General features: G+C 42.1%; 1 protein-coding gene across 1 annotated transcript in view; it reads right to left on the reverse strand.

Annotated features, from left to right (window-relative positions):
* Nucleotides 1-16,443: 16,443 nt before the first annotated feature.
* Nucleotides 16,444-22,049, reverse strand: part of nmnat1 (nicotinamide nucleotide adenylyltransferase 1) — a 48,372-nt gene continuing 42,766 nt past the window's right edge. Inside the window, exons 8-9 of the mRNA XM_059655593.1 lie at nucleotides 21,915-22,016; nucleotides 16,444-16,826 (exon numbers count right to left, since the gene is read on the reverse strand). Coding sequence (XP_059511576.1) covers nucleotides 16,767-16,826; nucleotides 21,915-22,016 — 162 coding nt within the window. The 3' untranslated portion in view covers nucleotides 16,444-16,766. The remainder of the gene's footprint in view (nucleotides 16,827-21,914; nucleotides 22,017-22,049) is intronic.

Genomic DNA, 22,049 nt, shown 5'->3' on the forward strand with positions numbered 1-22,049 from the left:
TCCCCCGTTGGCAACAGCCAATAGCCAGCCCGTGAACGCGCGCCCTCGCCACCCTGGCCAATCAGGAGGGAGCACGGCCGGCGCCGAGCTACGATTGGATCAGAAATGGGCTAAAGACGAGAAGCGAGGCAGGAACCTCGCTAGAGTCCCCGGAGGTGGGGGACGTGATGGGCGGTGTGTTGTGCGCTGCCCTGAACGGGAATCCTTGAAGTTCGCTTTATTCTCTATCTCGCCTCAGTTTAGTTGAACATGGCGGTTTGAAGCAGGCAACTTCTTAGTGATGGTGCAAACCTGATTACGCACCCTTCTAAAGTGTCCCGACTTCTCCACATCTTTTCCATGTTTATTTGTTTAGCTATGGCTTAGGTGGGCAACGCCGTCAGTCCCGGCTCTCACCAGAAATAAGAAGAGGATGTGCCAGAGATCCACAGATCTGTGGGGTAAAGGGAGAGACAAACAGCTAATGTTTCGAGTCTGATGACTTTGGAACTTTCTCCAGATAGCTAAATGCAAAAATCAAGGCTGACACACTGTCCTGTACTCTGAGGGAGTGCTGCATGTTTGGAGGTGCCCTCTTTCAGATGAGATGAAAACTAAAATACCTCTAGCCTCCCCAGTGGGTACCAAAGTTTGTCTGATGCAATTCTAAAGAAAAAATTATGACAAATACAGTGGGTCAGGCAGCATCCAGGGAGAGAGCGAACAAATGTTTCGAGTCTAAATGACTCTTTGTGCTGGTAAAGATTCATCTGGATTCGATATTAGCTTGCTCGTTATTTTCAGCGTCTGCAGTAATTTGTTTCCCAGTTCTGAAGAAGCATGGTAGTGTTCTGCCTGGTGTCCTGGACAGTATTTATCCCTCAATAAACAACACCAAGTCAAACAATCTGGGTTCTATTAAAGTTACTGTGTGAAGAAGCTTGGTGTGTGCCTGTTGGTTGCTGTGTTTCTAACAATGGCCATGCTTCTAAAAAAATTTAATTGGCTCAAAAATTTGTTATGATATGGTGTGGTAATGAAAGGTACCTCATGAATGGAAGCCTTTTTGTAGAGGAGATAAAGACAATGATTGCCTCCACCCAAAGTAAAAAATGTCACGGCCCTGCTCTCCTAGGATGGTGACGGTGAGCACGAGGGGGCATAGCTTTAAATTGAGGGGTGAAAGATATAGGACAGATGTCAGAGGTAGTTTCTTTACTCAGAGAGTAGTAAGGGAATGGAACGCTTTGCCTGCAACGGTAGTAGATTCGCCAACTTTAGGTACATTTAAGTCATCATTGGACAAGTATATGGACGTACATGGAATAGTGTAGGTTAGGTGGGCTTGAGATCGGTATGACAGGTCGGCACAACATCGAGGGCTGAAGGGCCTGTACTGTGCTGTAATGTTCTATGCCTTCTCAGTAGAGAGAGATAACTGGTGGTGACTTCACCTGACTATCACTATGCCTCCAGTGAGGGGAGAATTTGACATCTTCATGGTAACCTCAGTTAGTGTGGGGAATTGAATCTGTGCTGTAGGTATTACTCTTGTATTGCAATCCAACTGAGCTAAATAACTAATCTAACATTCTTTCTGCATGTAGTAGCTGAGCAAATTTAGCTACGTCCAAGTACATCTGAAAGTACGAGATTCTCCCCGAATTGCAAGAATGACGATAGAAATAAATGCACAAAGCATTGAAAAGTGGTTAGAAGTGCCAGCCTACAACTTTGTGTAGCGGCAGCTGAATCTCCTAATGTTATTGTTCATATTTTGTCAACGCTTTAAGCTGCATAAAATTATGGCATGACTAATGTTAGTGGAAAATGCTTCAGACTTAATTTAAGATCCTGAGTAAGCCATTTGTTGCCCCCACTCACTCTGCTATTCAATAACAGCATAGCTGATTTTATTGTCAAACCTGCCTCTGATAACCATTGATTAGTTGTTAGTCAAGAATCTACCTATCTCTATGTTGGCTATCATGGTGCAGTGGTAATGTCCCTACTCTGGGACCAAGAAACTTGGAGTCAGGTCCAACCTGCTCCTCTGTGTAATTTTATCTTAGAAATAGTTTCTATCTCTGATATTAAATGATTCCACTATATGGTCCCTTGGGGAGAAAGAGCACCAAGGACTCTCATGCTTCACAGGAAAAAAAAATCCTCTTTATTTGTGTTAAATAGGTGACCCCTTATTCTTAAACTATTGCTCAGCTTACTCTCCCTATAAGGGGAAAATTCCTTTCAGTTTTCATTCTGTTATGTCCCCTCAGGCTGTTATATGTTCCAATCAGCTCAACTCTTGTTCTGTTAATCTCCAATGGATACAGAACCAGCATGTTCAACCTTTCCTCAGTAGGTAACGGCCCGTCAGTCAAGGTGGTGTTTTATAAATTTCTACTTTAGAAACAAAAACACCCCTGAGCTCCAAAGCAAAACACAAACAGACTGTAAACAAAGCCTGACACCCAACATGCATTGTCTGACCTAAAATGCCACCTTTTCCTTACACTGATGAAACCAGGACAGTGGCTTGAAAGGAATTCAGGGGTTTGCATATACACATTAATCATTTAAAACCTTCTAACTGGTTAAAGATTTAACAGCATCTTCAGTTTAATACATCCTCATCAATGGTGTGACCCTTTGATCTTTTCTACTTATAAATTCTGTGTCTGATGCTACCCCTCTCACCAACACCTGAAGAATGAGCAAGGGTCTGAAAAGCTTGTGTTTTCAAATAAACCTGTTGCACTATAACCTGATGTCGTGTGATTTTTGACCGGGTCTCGGTCGAGTGAACATTCTCAGAACTATTTCTACACAATGTACATCCTTTCTTAAATAAGGAGATGAAAACTGTGCTTAAACCTTCAGATGTGCTCTTATCAATGCTCTATACAACTGTAGCAAGCAGCCATACTCAAAAGAGTATGGATAAAAGTACTGTTGTAAATGTAGCAGATGGAATATAATATGGAGGAATGTGAAGTTATCCACACTGGAAGGAAAAAATAGAATATTTTGTAAAGGTGTGAGACTAGTCAAAGCCACTCCTCAGAATTACCTGAGTGTCCTTGCACATGAATCAGAGAATGTTCACATATAAGTTTTTTTTTTCTTAATTTGTTCACTGTGGTCATACTATGGCTTCAGGAGGCATATTTTGTCCTTTTTTAAGATGAAAGGTTGACACAGAAATGATGAGCAGTCTGCTTCATTGTCCATAAAATAAACAGCTTGTGAAGCCTTGAATAACATAACGTGGAGCTGAAAAAGCAGCTCCTCCAGCTCTAGGCAGCATCGGAGGAGCAGGAAAGTTGTCGTTTCAGGTCGAGACCCTTCTTCAGAGGCTTTGGGTTTTTTTTAAAGTTGGTACAAAAGAAGGACCCTGAATAAGGGGGGAGGGGGTGGGGGGTGGGGTCGAGCTCCCACAGAACCATGACTTTTGGTTTTAGCTTCCAGTAGTTGCTGGGGTCTTGAAGCTGGTTGTGGAAGCTCTTACTCCACTCTCTGTTACAGCTAAAAGCTGGGGTTCTCATCTTTCTGTGAGCATTGCATGTGAGACAATCTATTTTACTGGCCTTTGCCAAGTGTGTGTTCATGGCATGTTATTACATAGGAACAGTTAATTAGGAGTAGTTAATACACACATTATTTTGTTAAGAATTTTAATGGAGTTATTGTTAAGCCAGTTCTTTTATTTTTATTTTGTCTGTATTTTAAATGTGGTGGAAAAATAAAGTGTGTTTTGTTCAAAGTCAAGTAGTTTGACCAATCAAATTGCATCTACAGCACAACGCCTTACACTTACCTAGGGTCAAGGCTATCTTCTTAAAATATTTTGAAGAAGTTTGGTTTGGTCCATAACAACAGGATGAAGGCATCTCTGGCTGGGTCGAAATTTATCGCCTATCCCTAATTATCCAGAGGACAGTATCGGCGCATGGTGTGGAGGGCTGAAGGGCCTGTTCCTGAGTTGTATTGTCCTGAAGAGTCAACCACATTGTCTTGTGGATTTTGAGCCATACATAGGCTACACCAGGTAGGAGTGGCATTTTCCTTTCCTAAAAATGCATTTTTCCTGACGATAGATTCATAGTTATCATTGGACTCTTAATTTCCAGAATTTTGTTTTATTAAACTTGAATCCACCATCTGCCATGGTTGGATTCAAACCTAGGTCCTCAGAATTTTTGCCCTGAAGGTCTTCAAACAAATTCTGAAGCAATATCACTACTACAGTCATGTCTCCACCTTTCTATCCCTGCAACATTACCTAGGTGTCTGGATTAACAGGCCGGTTATAATGCCACTAAGACCATCACCTCCCCAGTGCACTAGTATGTTTGCAAAGGAAATAGTGCATTAGCCTTTATTACAAGGTGATTGGAGATTAAACTCAGAATTCTTACTCCAGTTATGACATTTGTAGGGCTATGTCTGGAGCCTTTTGCAATATTATGATCTCCTTACCTAAAGACAAACAGAATTTGTTAGATGTAGTGCAGTTAATGTTCATTAGGCTGAATTCTGGGATGAGGGAATTGTCCCAAGTGATTGAGGAGTATAGGCCTATATCCACTAGAATTTAAAAGATTAGTAGCTATCCCATGAAAATATAAAAGCATTCTTCAAGTGCTTGACAAATTAGATGGTAGGAAAATGTTTCCCATCACTGTGAAAATTATGACAACAGGTTTCAGACTCTGAATAAGGTAATTAGCTGTTCAGGACTAGGAATAAGCGGTTTCTTCATTCAAAACATTGTGAATCATTGCAGGTTTCTTCCCCGGCATTACTGAGCGTACAATAATGAACATATACAATGTAGAAATTGATAAATGTCTAGATATTTGTGGAAACAGGGATGTGGAGATAATGAGGGAAATTAAGTGGATGCAAAGATCAGCCTTGATGTTATTAAATGATGTAGAAGGTTCAAAGTGGCTTAGTCCTGCTATCATTTTTAATGTTAGGTAAAACTATTTCTGTGTATACATTTATTTAAGAAACCTCTATCACATTTATTGATCAGTGAAGTAAAGCACCCAAGGCAACCAGAAACACACAGCATACCCTGCTTTTCATCATATTATTTTATCAACAAATACACAAAAAGTACATAAATGTGCACTGACTATAACAACCAACACCTTGCATTTGTGTGGTGCCTTTAATATTGACTTCCCAAGGTACAACATCAAGCCATTTACAAATATAATTTGACAACCAAGATACCAAAGGAGACACTAGGACAGATGATTAAAAGTGTGATTGAAGAGATTAGGAACTGGATTGAAGACACAGCTGAAAATGGTGGAGAAATAGAGATAAGATTGCAATAGACATCAAAAGTAGGAAAGTGCAGAGATCATGGGGATCCAGTTATGAGGCTGGAAAAAGTTAGAGATAAGACCGTGGAGTAGGGGGAATGATGCAAGATGGTAGAGGGTTTTGAAAACAGGGATGAGAATTTTTATTCATGCCATTTCAAGAACAGGAGGCAATAGACATCAGTAAGACCAAGGAGAGGGGCGAACAAGACCTGATATAAGCAGCACAATAGAGTTTTAAAGAGCTCAAGTTTATGGAGAGTGGACAAGGGGAGCTGGGAGACTGTTAGAATCTTCGAACGTAGAGGTAAGATGTGTTGATATTAGGCCCAATAACTCTATTATCCAATTTTTATTTATTTTCAGAAATGCAATTAGCCACATCTGGATTCCCAAAGTAGCCATAAATGATGAGCAACGAACATGGTGGAAAGCACTAGGTCAGAAAGAAATTGTATTTATTTAGTACCTTCTTATGCACTTTGAGCTTTGCAGTATATTTCATAACCAAAGCATTATATATGAAATGTAATAATTTACTATGTTAACATGTCTAGTTGGATGTGTGCAAAAGGAGATTCCCCAAGCAATAAATGAAATATATGGTCAGTTATCTTAATTCTTTGATTGCATGAGTATTCAAGTATTCCTCATAACAACTACATTTACTCTTTCAATCATTCTGAATATATAGAGACTCATTTAGAGACAAATCATTTAAATGATTAATGATTTGTCAACAGTGCTATCAAGTGACATTGAATCAGCAATAACTTGCTCGTGGGTGCTCAGGTCAGGTTTCACCAGGGCAACTCAGATCCTGACCATATTACAGCCCTGGTCCAAACATCCACTAAGGAACAGAACTCAAGGGGTGAGGTGAGAGTGACTGCCCTTGACATCAAGGCCGCATTTGACTGAGTGTAATAACAAGAAGCTCTAGAGAAAACTAAAGTCAGAGAGAATCAGGGAGCAACTCTCTGCTGGTTGGAGCCAGACCTGCCATGAAGAAAAATAACTATGGTTGTTGGAGTTCCACCATGTCAGGCATGGAACATCACTGTGGAAAAATGGGAAGTGTCCTAGGTCCAAACATCTTCACAAGCTTCATCAATGATCTTTCCTCCACAAGAAGGTCAGAAATGGGGATCTTCAATGTTGATTGAACAATGTTCAGCCCTGTTCATGACTATCCAGATACTGAAGAAAATGCACCAAGTCCTCAATAACATGCAGTCTTGGGATGGTGAGTAGCAAGTGCTCAACTCTGACTCTCTACAGTCAATCTGCCATCTATAAGATGTTAGTCAGAAATGTGACTGAATACTCCTCAATAATTGCAGCTCCAACAAGACTCAACAAGCTTAACACCAACCAGAACAAAGCGGTCCATTTGATTGGTACCCCCATCCATTACCTTCAACAATCACTCTCTTGACCCCACACAGGTGTAGCAGTGTTGCATCATTGAGAGCTGTCTCTTAATTCGAGAATAACATCTCCCCAGGGTCTTGATTTATACCATGAGTTCTGATGTGACTGAACAGGCCTATGCTCCTTGACCTTTAGACCTTTCAGCACATGGACCAATATATACTACACCCATTTTGGGATTTGAAATGCAGGATTTAATTTATCTGTGTTTATCAACTATACAAGTTCCACTGCAAGGCTTCTTCAACAGCAGTTGCCAAACCCATAACTCGTACCATCTAAAAAGTCAAGAGAAACAGATAAATGGGAACACCACCACCTGAAAGTTCCCCTCCAAGCCACTCACCATCCTGACTTGGAAATGCATTGCTGTTTCTTCGCTATGGCTGGGTCAAAATCCTTGATCTACGCTCCTAATGTCACACTGGGTGTACCTTCCCCACATGGACTGCAGTTGTTCAAGTAGGCAGCTCACCACCAGCTTCTCTACAAGTGGGCAATAAATGAAATGATGGGCTAGCCAGCAAACCCGTATCATGTAAAAGAATAATTCTTCTTTAAAATCATACTGTTTACTGCTGGTAATATGTTTATTTTAAATTGAATAATTGATTAAAGCATGTCATAAAGGAAATTCTCATATGTAATACATTTGTTACTAGTGTTGTAAAGTGTGTTTTCAACCCATTTGACATTGCAGTACAATTCCTGGACAGAAGTTCAGTTAACTGATAACACAGAGTACAAGTCAACACTTGCCCTGTCCGGAATGTTACTGAACGATTTTGTTGTTGTCTTAAGATTGTTAAGATGTTCTTAGAAGAAAACATTTTCAAAATAAGGCACTTGGACAGACTTGTATTTTGTCATGGAATATATCAAACTATTTCATGTCAATGCAATGTATCTATTTGTACAGAGCTTTATTGGTAACATTCCAAATTGGAAAATTCAAAGTCACCCCTGGGGCGGAAGCACATTACCTAGGCTGACACTTCTGTGCCCTGCTGAATGAATGCAACATTTCCAAATAAACCTCACCTGAGATGTTAACCCAAAATCTATCCCATCCACCTGTCCTGGTCATTTTGGTTGATGTTAACAGACTTCACAATGCAGGAAATTATGTGACTGAAATGGTTTACATCCTGCCAGCTCACACAAGGAAAATAATTAATCAGGTACTTTCCTTACAGTCAATTGAATGATTCAGCAAGATGAACATTAAAATTCATGGAACCACGGAATTACAGTTATAGTGTGGAAGGAGGTCACTCAGCCCTTCATGTCTCGACCTGGTTCTTTAAAAAATCCACTGAGTCCCGATCCATTGCCTTTTCCAAATCTTTCTGTTTGGTGTGGATCCATTTCCTTTTATCTGTCTTCATCTATCCCTCAGGTAACACAGTGCACTTGTAGCCACTCCCCACATAAAATGGCTTTTCCTCATTGTGCTGTTAGTTCCAGTGCCAATCAACTTAAATTAGTCCTTTGGTTCTTTACTCTCCCACTAGGTGGGAACAGTTTCTCGCTTTCTAGTTTCTCCAGAATGCTCATGAATCAAACACCACGCCTCTCAACTTTCTCCACTTCAAAGAGAGTAACCCCAGTTTTTCAAGCCACCCATGTCATTGAAGTCCTTCAACCCTGGAACCAATGAGACGAATTTTCCAGATCATAGTCCGACCATGGGTAAAAAGCTGGAAGGGTGGAGGAGCCCATCCATGCTTGCAATGCTGCCTCACAGCAATTTTCCATTACCAACCTGATTTATCACAAAGTAAGCCAAGGAACGAGGTCATCACTTTAAGGTGAGTTTTCTGCCCTTTTCCAATTGGGGCTTCCAGATTAGAGAGTTCCCAGCCAGTTGGACTCAAACTTTAGCTCTGTTTCTCTCCCAGAGATGCTGCCAGCTGATTTTCTCCAGCATTCTTTGTGTTTGTCCTTTGTTTGTACAACTTGCCTGAATTCCTAAACCCCACTCACTGGACATTTTCCTCATTTCTGACCATGATTTACGTACAACATTAAGCCTTCAGAAAATTGCTTTGATTTGCAAAAAGGGAATCAATTTTGTTTTTGACTCAAGCCACTGTACACATTCCTATATCGCACAAATGAGCCAAATATTTCCTTGTTCAGCACCTCAGTAACTGAAGTGGAATAATACAGCGACACATTAATGGCTTACGTTGTGATAAATCGGGTTGGTAATGGCATAGCTCGGCGCAAAATAGACTGGCAAAGTCTCAACTCACTGAATGCTTAAAATAGAAGGAAACAAATTCTACTTGTACCAGGAGCAGGAACAAGCCGGTGACTTGGGTTGGGAACGTCACATGATTTGGGGCTGGGTAAGTTCATTGACGATTGTTCTCAAGGTTTCGCCCGTCAAGTAATGATGGGTTACAGTTTTGCAACTTTGCAGCTGATGCACTGTGTTTGATTTACTAAGAGTGAGAAGTGGGACTCAAGCTGCAGAAATCATTACCTTTCAAGATGTTCCTCTGGCAGCCTTCCATTGCAACACCACATTGTGCAATGAGCATGTGATGGAGCAGGAAAAGCAGATCATCTCACAGTTATTGCACTGGCCAGGGGAAGGCTTTCTAAACATTTTCTCATTGTGACCCTATCTTGGAAATATATCGTCATTTCTTCATTGATACTGGGGCAAAATCCTGGAATTTAATCCCTAAGGGCATTTTGGGTCATGCAGCATAGAAACAACCAGTCCATACCGACCAATTTTCCCAAACTAAATTAGTCCCATTTGCCTGTGTTTGGCCCATATCCCTTGAAACACACCTTATTCATGTACTTATCTAAATATCTTTTAAACATTGTAACTGTACCCACATCCACCACTTCCTCTGGAAGTTCATTCCACACACAAACCACCCTGTGTGTTAAACAAAACCCTAGTCTTGAAATCCCCCACCCTAGAGAAAAGGCACCTGCCATTCACCTTATCTATATCCCTTATTATTTTATAAACCTCTATAAGGTCATCATTCAATCTCCTATGCTCCAGTGAAAAAAGTCCCAGACTATCCAACCTTTCCTGATAGCTCAAACCCTCCATTCCCAGCAAAATCCCGATATATCTCTTTTGAACCTTCTCCTGCTTAATAATGTCCTTCATATAACAGGAAGATCAGAACTGGACACAGTAATTCAGATGAGGTCTCACCAACATCCTTACAAGCTCGGTGTAACTTCCCAAACCCTGTAGTCAAAGGTCTGCCAAATGAAGGCAAGCATGCCAAATGCTAGGGTCAACCTACAGCACATGGACTGTGGTGGTTCAAGAAGGCAGCTCACCACCACCCTCTCAAGGCCAACTAAGAGTGGGCAATAAACGCTGACACAGCCAGCGATGCCCACATCCCACAGGTGAACAAAGAAAGAAGTTCCAGGTTTGAAAACTGTAATGGCGCCGTGGTCACATCAGTGAAATCAGGCAGGCAGGGTGGGTTACTGCAGTTATAATTCTCAAAGGTCCATGGCAGCCATCATTGCTCTGAGATTGCGATTTCAAAGTTTTAACTCATGGCCCCACTAGGGGTCCCGATCCCCACCTTGTGAAGCTCTAGGCTGCACCTTGCTCAAACTCCACCATAAATAGAGCAGAATCTTCCCTCGTCAGAGAATCAGCAGAAAGAAATGGCGTAACAATCATAAAATTGGGGGCTGAAAAGAACAAAGAATTGCAGATGCTAGAAATCTGAAACAAAACAGAAATTATTAGAGAAATTCAGCAGGTCTGGCAGCTTCTTTGGAGAGAAGTAGAGTTAACGTTTTGAGTCCAGTGAACCTTCATTAGAACTCAGTTCCATTCTGATGAAGAATCACTGGACCAAACATTAACTTTGCTTTCTCTTCACATTGAAATATTATCCCAGCTGAGAACGCAGGGGTAGATGCTGTGGGTCTGGAGTCACATAAAGAAAATGTCAAGTCAAGAAGTTAATGGGAACTTATAATTGAAATTTATCGAAATTAAAGCAAAATATTGTTACCATGGGTGAAGATGTATGCTAATTTGAGGTTTCTAACATTGTGGTTCTTTAAGAAAAGCAAAACAAAAATTCCCTTTCAACATTCTAATTAGGGTTTTGGGTTATAGGTGGAACATGTTTCTAATAAAAGGAAATGCAAGGCAAAACTTTGCTGTTCTGGTTGTGAATGAAATTGGAACTGGATGGAAAGTATGGTAGAGAAAGATTCCTGAAAGGCTTTCAGGTTTCAAACTGAAGTGTTACATTAGAAAAATCTGATGTAATCAGACTGAGTAATGTTACACAAAAGGGAGAGAGGTGGTCCTTTTAAGTCAACATCGGAATGGACCCTTAATGAGCAAACATTCGCAGGACTGGTTGGCTAAAACATTAGTTCTGGTACTCTGAGTCCTCCAGAGCTGTGTTGGTCAATACATTAGTCACAAGGCACACGCTTACTTTTACTTCAATGATCACAACTCAACACAGCATTCTAGTTGCATAATGATCAGAACTTTGGCAAGGCAACTTAAAGTTTAAATTAAGTGATTTGGTGATGTAGACCATTAGGCCATAAGACACAGGAGCAGAGGAGGGTTTGAGATAACAAGGTGTAGAGCTGGATGAACACAGCAGGCCAAGCAGCATCAGAGGAGCAGGAAGGCTGATGTTTTGGGCCTAGACACTTCTTCAGAAACGTCAGCTTTCCTGCTGTTCTGATGCTGCCTGGCCTCTTTTGTTCATCCAGCTCTACACCTTGTTATCTCAGATTCTCCAGCATCTGCAGTTCCTACTACCTCTGAAGCAGAGGAGGGTTATCAGCCCATTGAGTCTGCTCTGCCATTCAATGAGATCATAACTGATCTGATAATCCTTGACTCCATTATCTTGCCTTTTCAACATAATCCTTAGTTTTCGTTTTGATTAAAAATCTATCTCACCCTTGAATTTACGTAATGATCCAACTTCCCACAGCTCTGTGTGGTAAAGAGTTGCACAGATTTACCATTCTCCGAGAGAAAAACATTTCCTTCACTCTGTCCTAAGTAGGCAGCTCCTTACTCTGAGGTAAAAACTGAAAGAACTGCAGATGCTGTAAATCAGAAACAAAAACAAATTGCTGGAAAAGCTCAGCAGGTCTGACAACATCTGTGGAGAGAAATCAGAGATAAGATTTCAGGTTAAGTGACCCTCCCTCAGAGCTGTTCTGTTTTTGTTCTTTACTTAGAGATTGTGCCCTCTGGTCTGAATCTCTCCCACAGATGGACACAATTTCTCTGCATTGACCCTGTCAAGCCTCCTACTGGCATATATCATTACTTAGAAAGTAAAAATAAGAACTAGGAGCAGGAGTAGGCCATCCGGCCCCTCGAGCCTGCCCCGCCATTTAATAAGATCATGGCTGATCTTTTTGAGACTCAGTTCCACTTACCCGCCCACACACTATAACCCTTAATTCCTTTACTGTTCAAAAATTTATCTAGCCTTGCCTTAAAAACTTTCAGTGAGATAGCTTCAACTGCTTCACTGGGCAGGGAATTCCACAAATTCACAACTCTTTGGATGAAGAAGTTCCTCCTGTCCTCAGTCCTACATCTGCTTCCCTTTACTTTGAGGCGATGCCCTCTAGTCCCAGTTTCACCTTCCTGCAGAAACAACCTCCCTGCCTCCACCTTATCTATTCCCTTCATGATCTTATATGTTTCTATAAGATCTCCCCACATTCTTCTGAATTCCAATGAGTATAATCCCAGTCTACTCAGTCTCTCCTCATAATCCAACCCTCTCAACTCTGGAATCAACTGAGTGAATCTCCTCTGCACCCCCTCCAGTGCCAGTATATCCCTTCTCGAGTAAGGAGACCAAAACTGCACACAGTATTCCAGGTGTGGCCTCACCAGGACCCTATACAACTGCAGCATGGCCTCCCTGTTTTTAAACTCCATCCCTCGAGCAATGGCAGACAAAATTCCATTTGACTTTTTAATTACCTGCTGCACCTGCAATCTTACTTTTAGCGATTCATGCACAAGGACACCCAAGTCCCTCTGCAGAGCAGCGTGCTGCAATTTTTTATCATTTAAACATAGTCCATTTCACTGTTATTCCTGCCAAAATTGACGACCTCACACTTACCAACATTGTTCTCTATCTGCCAGACCTTTGCCCATTCACTTAGACTATCTGTATCCCTCTGCAGACTTTCAGTGTCTTCTGCACACTTTTCTCTGCCACTCACCTTAGTGTCATCTGCAAATTTTGACTCACCAGACTTAGTCCCCAACCCCAAATCATCTATGCAAAGTGTAAACAATTGCTGTCCCAACACTGATCCCTGAGGCACACCACTAGCCACTGACCGCCAACCACAAAAACACCCATTTACCCCTACTGTTTGCTTTCTACTGGTCAAACAATCCTCTATCCATGCCACTATGTTACCTGTAATACTGTGCAACTTTATGTTATGAAGCAGCTTTTGGTGTGGCACCTTGTCAAATGCCTTCTGGAAATCCAGATACACCACATCCACAGGTTCCCCATTGTCCACCATGAGAGTAATGTCCTCAAAGAATTCCACCAATTAGTTAAACATGACCTACCCTTCATGAACCCATGCTGGGTGTTCCCAATGGGACAATTTACATCACCAATACTTATACATTATTTCATGGGAATGTGAACATCGCTGACTGCTCATCTCTAATTGTCCCTGGAGAAGATGGCATGAAATGCTTTCTTGAACGACTGCAGTGCTTGGGATGTAGAGACTACCCACAATGTTGTTAGGAATAGAGTTCCAGGATTTTGACTCAGCAGCCCTGAAAAAATGGTGATATACTTCCAAGTTAATATGATGTTTGCCTTGAAGAGGCAGTTGCAGGTGGTGGTCGTCCCCTGTATCTGCTGCGTCAGTCCTCCTGGATGATAGAGGTCATGGGTTTGAAAGGTTCAGTTGAAGGACCTTCAGCGAATTGCTGCCCTCCATCTTATAGATGGTATAGGTTTCTATCACAGTGTGTTGAAGGTGACGGGAATGGATAGCTAATGTGATTGGTCCTACTTCTTTGTTAATTTACAATGACTGGACATTGTTGGATTTGTGTCTGCCATTATCCACACCCAGATCTTTTTCTTTTCCTCATCTAGTGCAACTCAATCCAATAAATATTTCTCTCTACCACCACCAGTTTCTCACAACCAATTTATCTTTCATAGCATTGCTAACAATCTGTAGAGAATATTGTCTCTTTTTCCCTCTATCAGGTTTGCTGCCACTTTCTGTCTCTCCTCTTCTACAGCCATCCTTCTCTTTTATTTTTTCTTTTCCCTTATTTCATTGATGTGGTATGGCGTGGAAGAGAAAGAAGTCAGGAATGGTGGAAGTGGTGAAAATTAACAAATGACTTGTGGCCCAAATATCTTTCTTCCTTTCCACTTTTTCAATCACATGAGTCTGTCCCACTCATAACGCTTCCTTTGCCTCTTTCCCACTTTGCTCTCTGAACCCCTGATCAAATATTATCCTACCCCCCCTTATTTTAAGTACCTGGTCAATGCCTACATCATAGAAATAAATATGACTGTTTGGAGATGTTTACTTCTAAAAGAGGATGATCCACATGACACATATACTGGACTTGTTTGAGGAACAGACAACCAAACACAGGTGCATTGAAATGTCCAAAATGCATGTTATAAAGTTCTGAGTGAAAGACTTCTGATTATATGCATGGTATTGGAATTTGGGGTAAATCCTATGACTGGGTAGAGCTGGCTGAAGATTGGAAAGCAAAGGATATTCATTTGTGAAAGTATGTTGTGCTGGAGAGTGTGTTCAAATGGAGTGCTACCCAGGGCTCAGTGTTGTGCCTGATCATTCCAATTTACAAAACTGTCCTGGATCCATAAAACTCTGCACAAAGTAATAACATTTCCAGATGATGCCGAGCTAATGAAACAAAAGAAACTGCAGAGGGATTTGGACAAAATACAGAGGAAGGTGAAATTTAATGCTGACTGTGAAAGGTACTGGAAAAATGAATCAAAAGTGGTCAATGCATGGTACTCCATGATTTTTATTGAAATGTTTTGAAAAAGATGAAAAAGCCAAGGAATCTTAGTAGCTCATCAGGGTTGATCTTACTTCCCAAGTAGGAATGTGATCCTACAAATTTGAAGCCCATCTGAAAACCAGGGTTGATCTCCTGGAATGATGACAAAGGTGGAGAGGCTATGCTGGGCCATGAGTTTGCAGATTGTGGTTGAGTACAATTCTGTAGCAGCTGGTGGCCCACAGTGCCACATGGACACACAGTTTTCTGTTGCTTAATCTGTTTGAAACAGTAACAGTAGAGCCACACAACATGTAAGTGAGTATCCTCAATGTGAAGACAGCACTTTGTCTCTACAATGACTATGCAGTAGTCCCTGTGATGGTTACCTTACTATCATGTATAGATGCATCTGTGATGAGTAGAACAAGGTCCAAGTATGTTTTTGCCTTTTGTTGGTTCCCTCACCATGTGCTGCAGACTCAATCCTTTAGGACTCGAATAGCTCGATCAGGTGTGTTGTTATGGAGACAATCTCGGTAACTGACATTGAAACTTCCTGCCCAGACTATGCTTTGTGCCATTGCCATAACTTTTTCCAGTTGGTGTTCAACATGCTGCAGTACTGATTCCCCAGGTGAGAAGGTTGGGGTTGGGGAATAGGTTGGTGCTAATTAACAAAAGGTTTCCTTTCCCATGTTTGACCTGATGCTATAAGACCTTGTTAGATAGGAGGATTCTGCAGAATTGACAGATTACCACTGTAGTTTCTGATGACTATGGGATGCTGGGTGGTCCATCCAGTTTCATTCCTATTCATTGGGCTTTGCAGGAGATTCACACAACTGTGGGGGTCATTTCAGAAATCATATAGGAGTCAATCATAGCTCTGATCATTCATTACAGGACAGACCAGATAAGGATGGCAGATTTCCTTTCGTGAAGGGCATCATTAACCAGATAAGTTTTTACAGTAATGGTTACAGGATAACATTGAACTTGCTTTTACTTCCAGCTGTTACTGGATTGAAATTTTACCAGTTTTTTCAAACCCAGGGTCCTGCAGAACATTTGCCTGGTCTTTAGATTACTAGGCGAATGACAATTGCAGTGACACAGTGGCTCAACCGTTAGCACTGCTGCCTCACAGCGCCAGGACCCAGGTTTAATTCAATCCTTGGGCAAACTATCTGTGTTGGGTTTGTACATTCTCCCTGTGTCTGCGTGAGTTTCCTCCGGCAGCTCCGGTTTCCTCCTACAGCCCAAAGATGTGCAGCATATTTGGATTGGCCATGCTAAATTTCCCATAGCATTCAGGGATATCTGGATGAGGTGGGTTAGGCATCAGAAATGTAGGGGTTGGGGAATGAGCCTGGGTGGGATGTTCTTCGGAGGAGCCAAATGGTCTGTTTCCACACTGTAGGGATTCGATGAAACCAGAGACTGCCCATTCAATTTTTGTTCGAACATAGAAGTGGTCGAACTCCTGCTTATGTCCTCTCCTGCTTTGGGATGGGAGGGAAGTGGAAGGTATTTCATTGCTAGCACAAGAAGGAAATCTCTACAACCCCATAAAGTTAGTTAAGGAAATAAGAATAATTTGGTGTTACACAGAACAACACAGCACACATATCACTTTGCTATTCTTTAATGATTATCAGATTCTCGCATGCAATTTTTTCCAAAAAACAACCACATTCCAAAAGTATCAGTTTACCTCCCAAAAATGAAGCTGATTATAGAAGATCCATACTGAGTGTCAAGGTATTTCAATTTTTCAATAATATGGAATGAGGGGGTATCTTTGTCTCAGTGAATTAAGAAGTACTACCTTATTTGAAACCAATGGATGACAAGCAAATTGATTCCTAATTGAAGAAAAGCAGCTGTAAAATGTAGCCAAAATCACCATCCTTAAAATGATAGGAATCACATTTGTTTTTTTCCACTTGTTTTTAAGCTGGGGACATTTTCTTATAAACTTGTTTGCACACTTGGTTTTCACAGAAGAGTTCCTAAAGAGAAAGAAATGATATAGTTTTGTGGTCATCAATAGTGTTATCACGATCCAACTTTTCAGATGGTGATTTTATCCTCTGCCTACAGCAGGTACCATCATGTCAGGTTCGTCAGGTCTATCTTCTTTCTTTGCCGTGAACGTAATTGTATCTATTTTAAAATGTTGTAATTTAAGAATCCTATTTCCTTTTTTCGTCAAGGACTAAGAGCTCTTATTATAATACAAGGTCAAATCAATAGCAGTTTAAGTTAGAACGCTTTACGTCAGTCTGATTGAGCCTTGGCTTTCAAAATATTGTTTTCAAAAAAGCAATTATCTGTCACTACACAACAAAAAAATCCTCTCGTAGCAACACCAATGTAAGGAGCAGGAGAATGTACCTAGAACTTCCGGTTACAAGAGTGTTTTTTTAAATTCGCTTGTGGGGCGTGGGCAACGCTTGCTGGCCAGCATTTATTGCCATCCCTACGTGACCTTGAGAAGGTGGTGGTGAGCTGCCTTCATGAATCAGTGCTGTCCGTGTGCTGTAGGTAGATTGACAGTGCCTTTAGGGAGGGACTTCCAGGATTTTGACCCACCAGCAGTGAAGAGACAGTGATAAACTTCCAAGTCACGATGCTGAGTGACTTGGAGGGGAACTTTCAGATGGTGGTGTTCCCATATATCTGCTGCCCTTGTCTTTCCAGATGGAAGTGCCTGTGCATTTGGCAGGTGTTGTCTAAGGATCTGTGGTGAATTTCTGCAGTGCATCTTGTAGATTGTACACACTGCTGCAATTGAGCATCAGCGGTGGAGGAGGTGGATGCTTGCGAATGGGGTGCCAATTATGCAGAGGGATATCTTGGATGCTGTTGAGCTTCGTGGATGTTGGCACAAATGATATAGCCAGAAATAGGTTTGAGGATATAAAAAGTGATTTCAGGGAGTTAGGATGGAAGCTGCAGAGCAGGACGAACAGAGTAGTGTTCTCTGGTTTACTACCGGTGCCACGAGATAGCGAGGTGAGGAACAGGGAGCGGGCGCAGCTGAACACGTGGCTACGCAGCTGGTGTAGGAGGGAGGGCTTCAGATATGTTGATAATTGGGATGCCTTCTGGGGAAGGTGGGACCTGTACAAGCAGGACGGGTTGCATCTGAACTGGAAGGGGACCAATGTCCTGGGTGGAAGGTTTGCTCGAGTAGTTCGAGAGGGTTTAAACTAGTATGGCAGGGGGGTGGGAACCTGAGCTGTATACCAGAGGTGAGCGTTGATGCAGGTGAGGCAGTAGCAAGAGGTAGACCAGCTAGTGGGAAGGATTTTCCTGGGAAGGAACCAAGGGATCGGTTAAAGTGTGTTTGCTTTAATGCAAGGAGTATCAGGAATAAAAGTGATGAACTTAGAGCATGGATCAGTACCTGGTGCTATGATGTTGTGGCCATAACAGAGACATGGGTTTCTCAGGGGCAGGAACGGTTGCTGGATGATCCAGGGTTTAGAACATTTAAAAAGAATAGGGAGTGGGGAAAAAGAGGAGGGGGTGTAGCACTACTAATCAGAGAGGGCATCACAGCTACAGAAGCTTCCATTGTCGAGGAAGATCTGCCTACTGAGTCAGTATGGGTGGAAATTAGGAACAGCAAGGGAGTAGTCACCTCATTAGGGGTTTACTACAGGCCCCCCAATAGCAGCAGGGAGATTGAAGAAAGCATAGGTCGACAGATTTTGGAAAAGTGTGGACGCAGTAGGGTTGTTGTAATGGGTGACTTTAACTTTCCTAATATTGATTGGAACCTCCTTCGAGCAGAAGATTTGAATGGAGCTGTTTTTGTAAGGTGTGTTCAGGAGGGTTTCCTAACGCAGTACGTTGACAGGCCGACGAGGGGAGAGGCCATTCTAGACTTGGTGCTCGGAAACGAGCCGGGGCAGGTATCAGATCTTGTGGTGGGAGAGCATTTTGGTGATAGTGACCATAACTGCCTCACATTCTACATAGCTATGGAGAAGGAGAGGATTAGGCAGAATGGGAGGATATTTAATTGGGGAAGAGGAAACTATGATGCGATTAGACATGAGTTAGGAAGCATGGACTGGGAGAAGTTGTTCCATGGTAAGGGAACTATAGACATGTGGAGACGGTTTAAGGAACAGTTGTTGGGAGTGATGAGTAAATATGTCCCTCTGAGACAGGCAAGAAGGGGTAAGATTAAGGAACCTTGGATGACGAGAGCGGTGGAGCTTATAGTGAAAAGGAAGAAGGTAGCTTACATAAGGTGGAGGAAGCTAGGGTCAAGTTCAGCTAGAGAGGATTACATGCAGGCTAGGAAGGAGCTCAAAAATGGTCTGAGGAGAGCCAGGAGGGGGCACGAGAAAGGCTTGGCAGAACGGATTAGGGAGAACACAAAGGCATTTTACACTTATGTGAGGAATAAGAGAATGGTTAAAGAAAGAGTAGGGCCGATCAGGGATAGCATAGGGAACTTGTGTGTGGAGTCTGAGGAGGTAGGGGAAGCCCTAAATGAGTTTTTTGCTTCTGTCTTTACAAAAGAAACCAACTTTGTAGTGAATGAAACCTTTGAAGAGCAGGTGTGCTTGCTGGAATGGATAGAGATAGACGAAGCTGATGTGCTGAAAATTTTGTCAAACATTAAGATTGACAAGTCGCCAGGCCCGGATCAGATTTGTCCTCGGCTGCTTTGGGAAGCGAGAAATGCAATTGCTTCGCCACTTGCGAAGATCTTTGCATCCTCGCTCTCCACTGGAGTCGTACCTGAGGACTGGAGAGAGGCAAATGTAATTCCTCTCTTCAAGAAAGGAAATAGGGAAATCCCCGGCAATTATAGACCGGTAAGTCTCACGTCTGTCGTCTGCAAGGTGTTAGAAAGGATTCTGAGGGATAAGATTTATGACCATCTGGAAGAGCATGGCTTGATCAAATACAGTCAACACGGCTTTGTGAGGGGTAGGTCATGCCTTACAAACCTTATCGAGTTTTTTGAGGATGTGACTAGAAAGGTTGATGAGGGTCGAGCTGTGGATGTGGTGTATATGGACTTCAGTAAGGCATTTGATAAGGTTCCCCATGGTAGGCTCATTCAGAAGGTCAGGAGGAATGGGATACAGGGGAACTTAGCTGCTTGGATACAGAATTGGCTGGCCAACAGAAGACAGCGAGTGGTAGTAGAAGGAAAATATTCTGCCTGGAAGTCAGTGGTGAGTGGAGTTCCACAGGGCTCTGTCCTTGGGCCTCTACTGTTTGTAATTTTTATTAATGACTTGGACGAGGGAATTGAAGGATGGGTCAGCAAGTTTGCAGACGACACAAAGGTCGGAGGTGTCGTTGACAGTGTAGAGGGCTGTTGTAGGCTGCAGCGGGACATTGACAGGATGCAGAGATGGGCCGAGAGGTGGCAGATGGAGTTCAACCTGGATAAATGCGAGGTGATGCATTTTGGAAGGTCGAATTTGAAAGCTGAGTACAGGATTAAGGATAGGATTCTTGGCAGCGTGGAGGAACAGAGGGATCTTGGTGTGCAGATACATAGATCCCTTAAAATGGCCACCCAAGTGGACAGGGTTGTTAAGAAAGCATATGGTGTTTTGGCTTTCATTAACAGGGGGATTGAGTTTAAGAGTCGTGAGATCTTGTTGCAGCTCTATAAAACTTTGGTTAGACCGCACTTGGAATACTGCGTCCAGTTCTGGGCGCCCTATTATAGGAAAGATGTGGATGCTTTGGAGAGGGTTCAGAGGAGGTTTACCAGGATGCTGCCTGGACTGGAGGGCTTATCTTATGAAGAGAGGTTGACTGAGCTCGGTCTCTTTTCATTGGAGAAAAGGAGGAGGAGAGGGGACCTAATTGAGGTATACAAGATAATGAGAGGCATAGATAGAGTTGATAGCCAGAGACTATTTCCCAGGGCAGAAATGGCTAGCACGAGGGGTCATAGTTTTAAGCTGGTCGGTGGAAAGTATCGAGGGGATGTCAGAGGCAGGTTCTTTACGCAGAGAGTTGTGAAAGCATGGAATGCGTTGCCAGCAGCAGTTGTGGAAGCAAGGTCATTGGGGTCATTTAAGAGACTGCTGGACATGTATATGGTCACAGAAATTTGAGGGTGCATACATGAGGATCAATGGTCGGCACAACATTGTGGGCTGAAGGGCCTGTTCTGTGCTGTACTGTTCTATCTATCTATCTATGAACTTGTCCAAGCGAGCAGAGAGTCTTCCACCACATGCCTGACTTTATAATAGTGGATAGGCTTTGGGGAGTCAGGTGGTGGGTTAAAATGCCACAGTATTCCTCTGGTGACAACAGTAACAACAGCATTGCAACTCTGTTGTCAAAACTGGAATCTAACAGGACAAGATATTGCTTCTCGCAGAGTTCATCCAAACAACTGCATACGTTTAAAATTATCATTTTGTTTAAAGCTTACATTCCCATTTGTTTTGTGTACAGCAATTTTCTCTTGACAATTAGAACAGTTTAATTGAACTTTGAGCCAAATAACAAACTTCTGTTGTAACAATTGCTGCAATTCATGGCTTCAGAGTGAATGGAAGTTTAAACTAAAAGAATTTATGTCCAATTGAAGTATCAGCACTGGATCTTCAACTCGATATTTCAGAATATCATGCCGAGGTGGGGGTAAACCAAGGAAATAAAAAGTGACAAATAAGAATAAATGAAAAACCAGTCATAAAACAATAACAGCTTCTATTTAAATAGTGATAAAATGTCCTAAGATGCTTTGCAGGAGTTTTATGAACTACCTGATATCAAGGCACACAAAAAGTTACGAGGACAGAAGATCCGAAATTTTGTCGAAGAGGTAGGATTCAAAGATTGTGTTAAAGGAAGACAGAGAAGTAAAGAGGGAATTCCATAACTAAGGAAATGAAGGTGCAGTGATAAAAGGAACTGTACCCAAACAGACCTAGAGCTCAATTGGCAGAATTCTGGAAATCAGGAGCTAAGTAATACTCCACAACATGGACAAAAGAACAAATATCATCCAGATAGCTAACTATTATACAAGTCTTCAGGAACGGGTCTAGTTATAAAGTGACCTATTGGTATCCTGTATAGTCATGACAACATACCAAGTACAGTTTATTGTCCTCTATCCAGTGGGTCCATCCTCGATCCTTCTTCTCTCCTTTCTGCACACATAAGAGTTTGTTGTTGTCCCATGTAACAAGAGACTGGAAAAAGAAATCACCAACATAGAGGTATCT

This window comes from Stegostoma tigrinum, chromosome 28, assembly GCF_030684315.1.
Source record: "Stegostoma tigrinum isolate sSteTig4 chromosome 28, sSteTig4.hap1, whole genome shotgun sequence".
Classification (NCBI taxonomy): domain Eukaryota; kingdom Metazoa; phylum Chordata; class Chondrichthyes; order Orectolobiformes; family Stegostomatidae; genus Stegostoma; species Stegostoma tigrinum.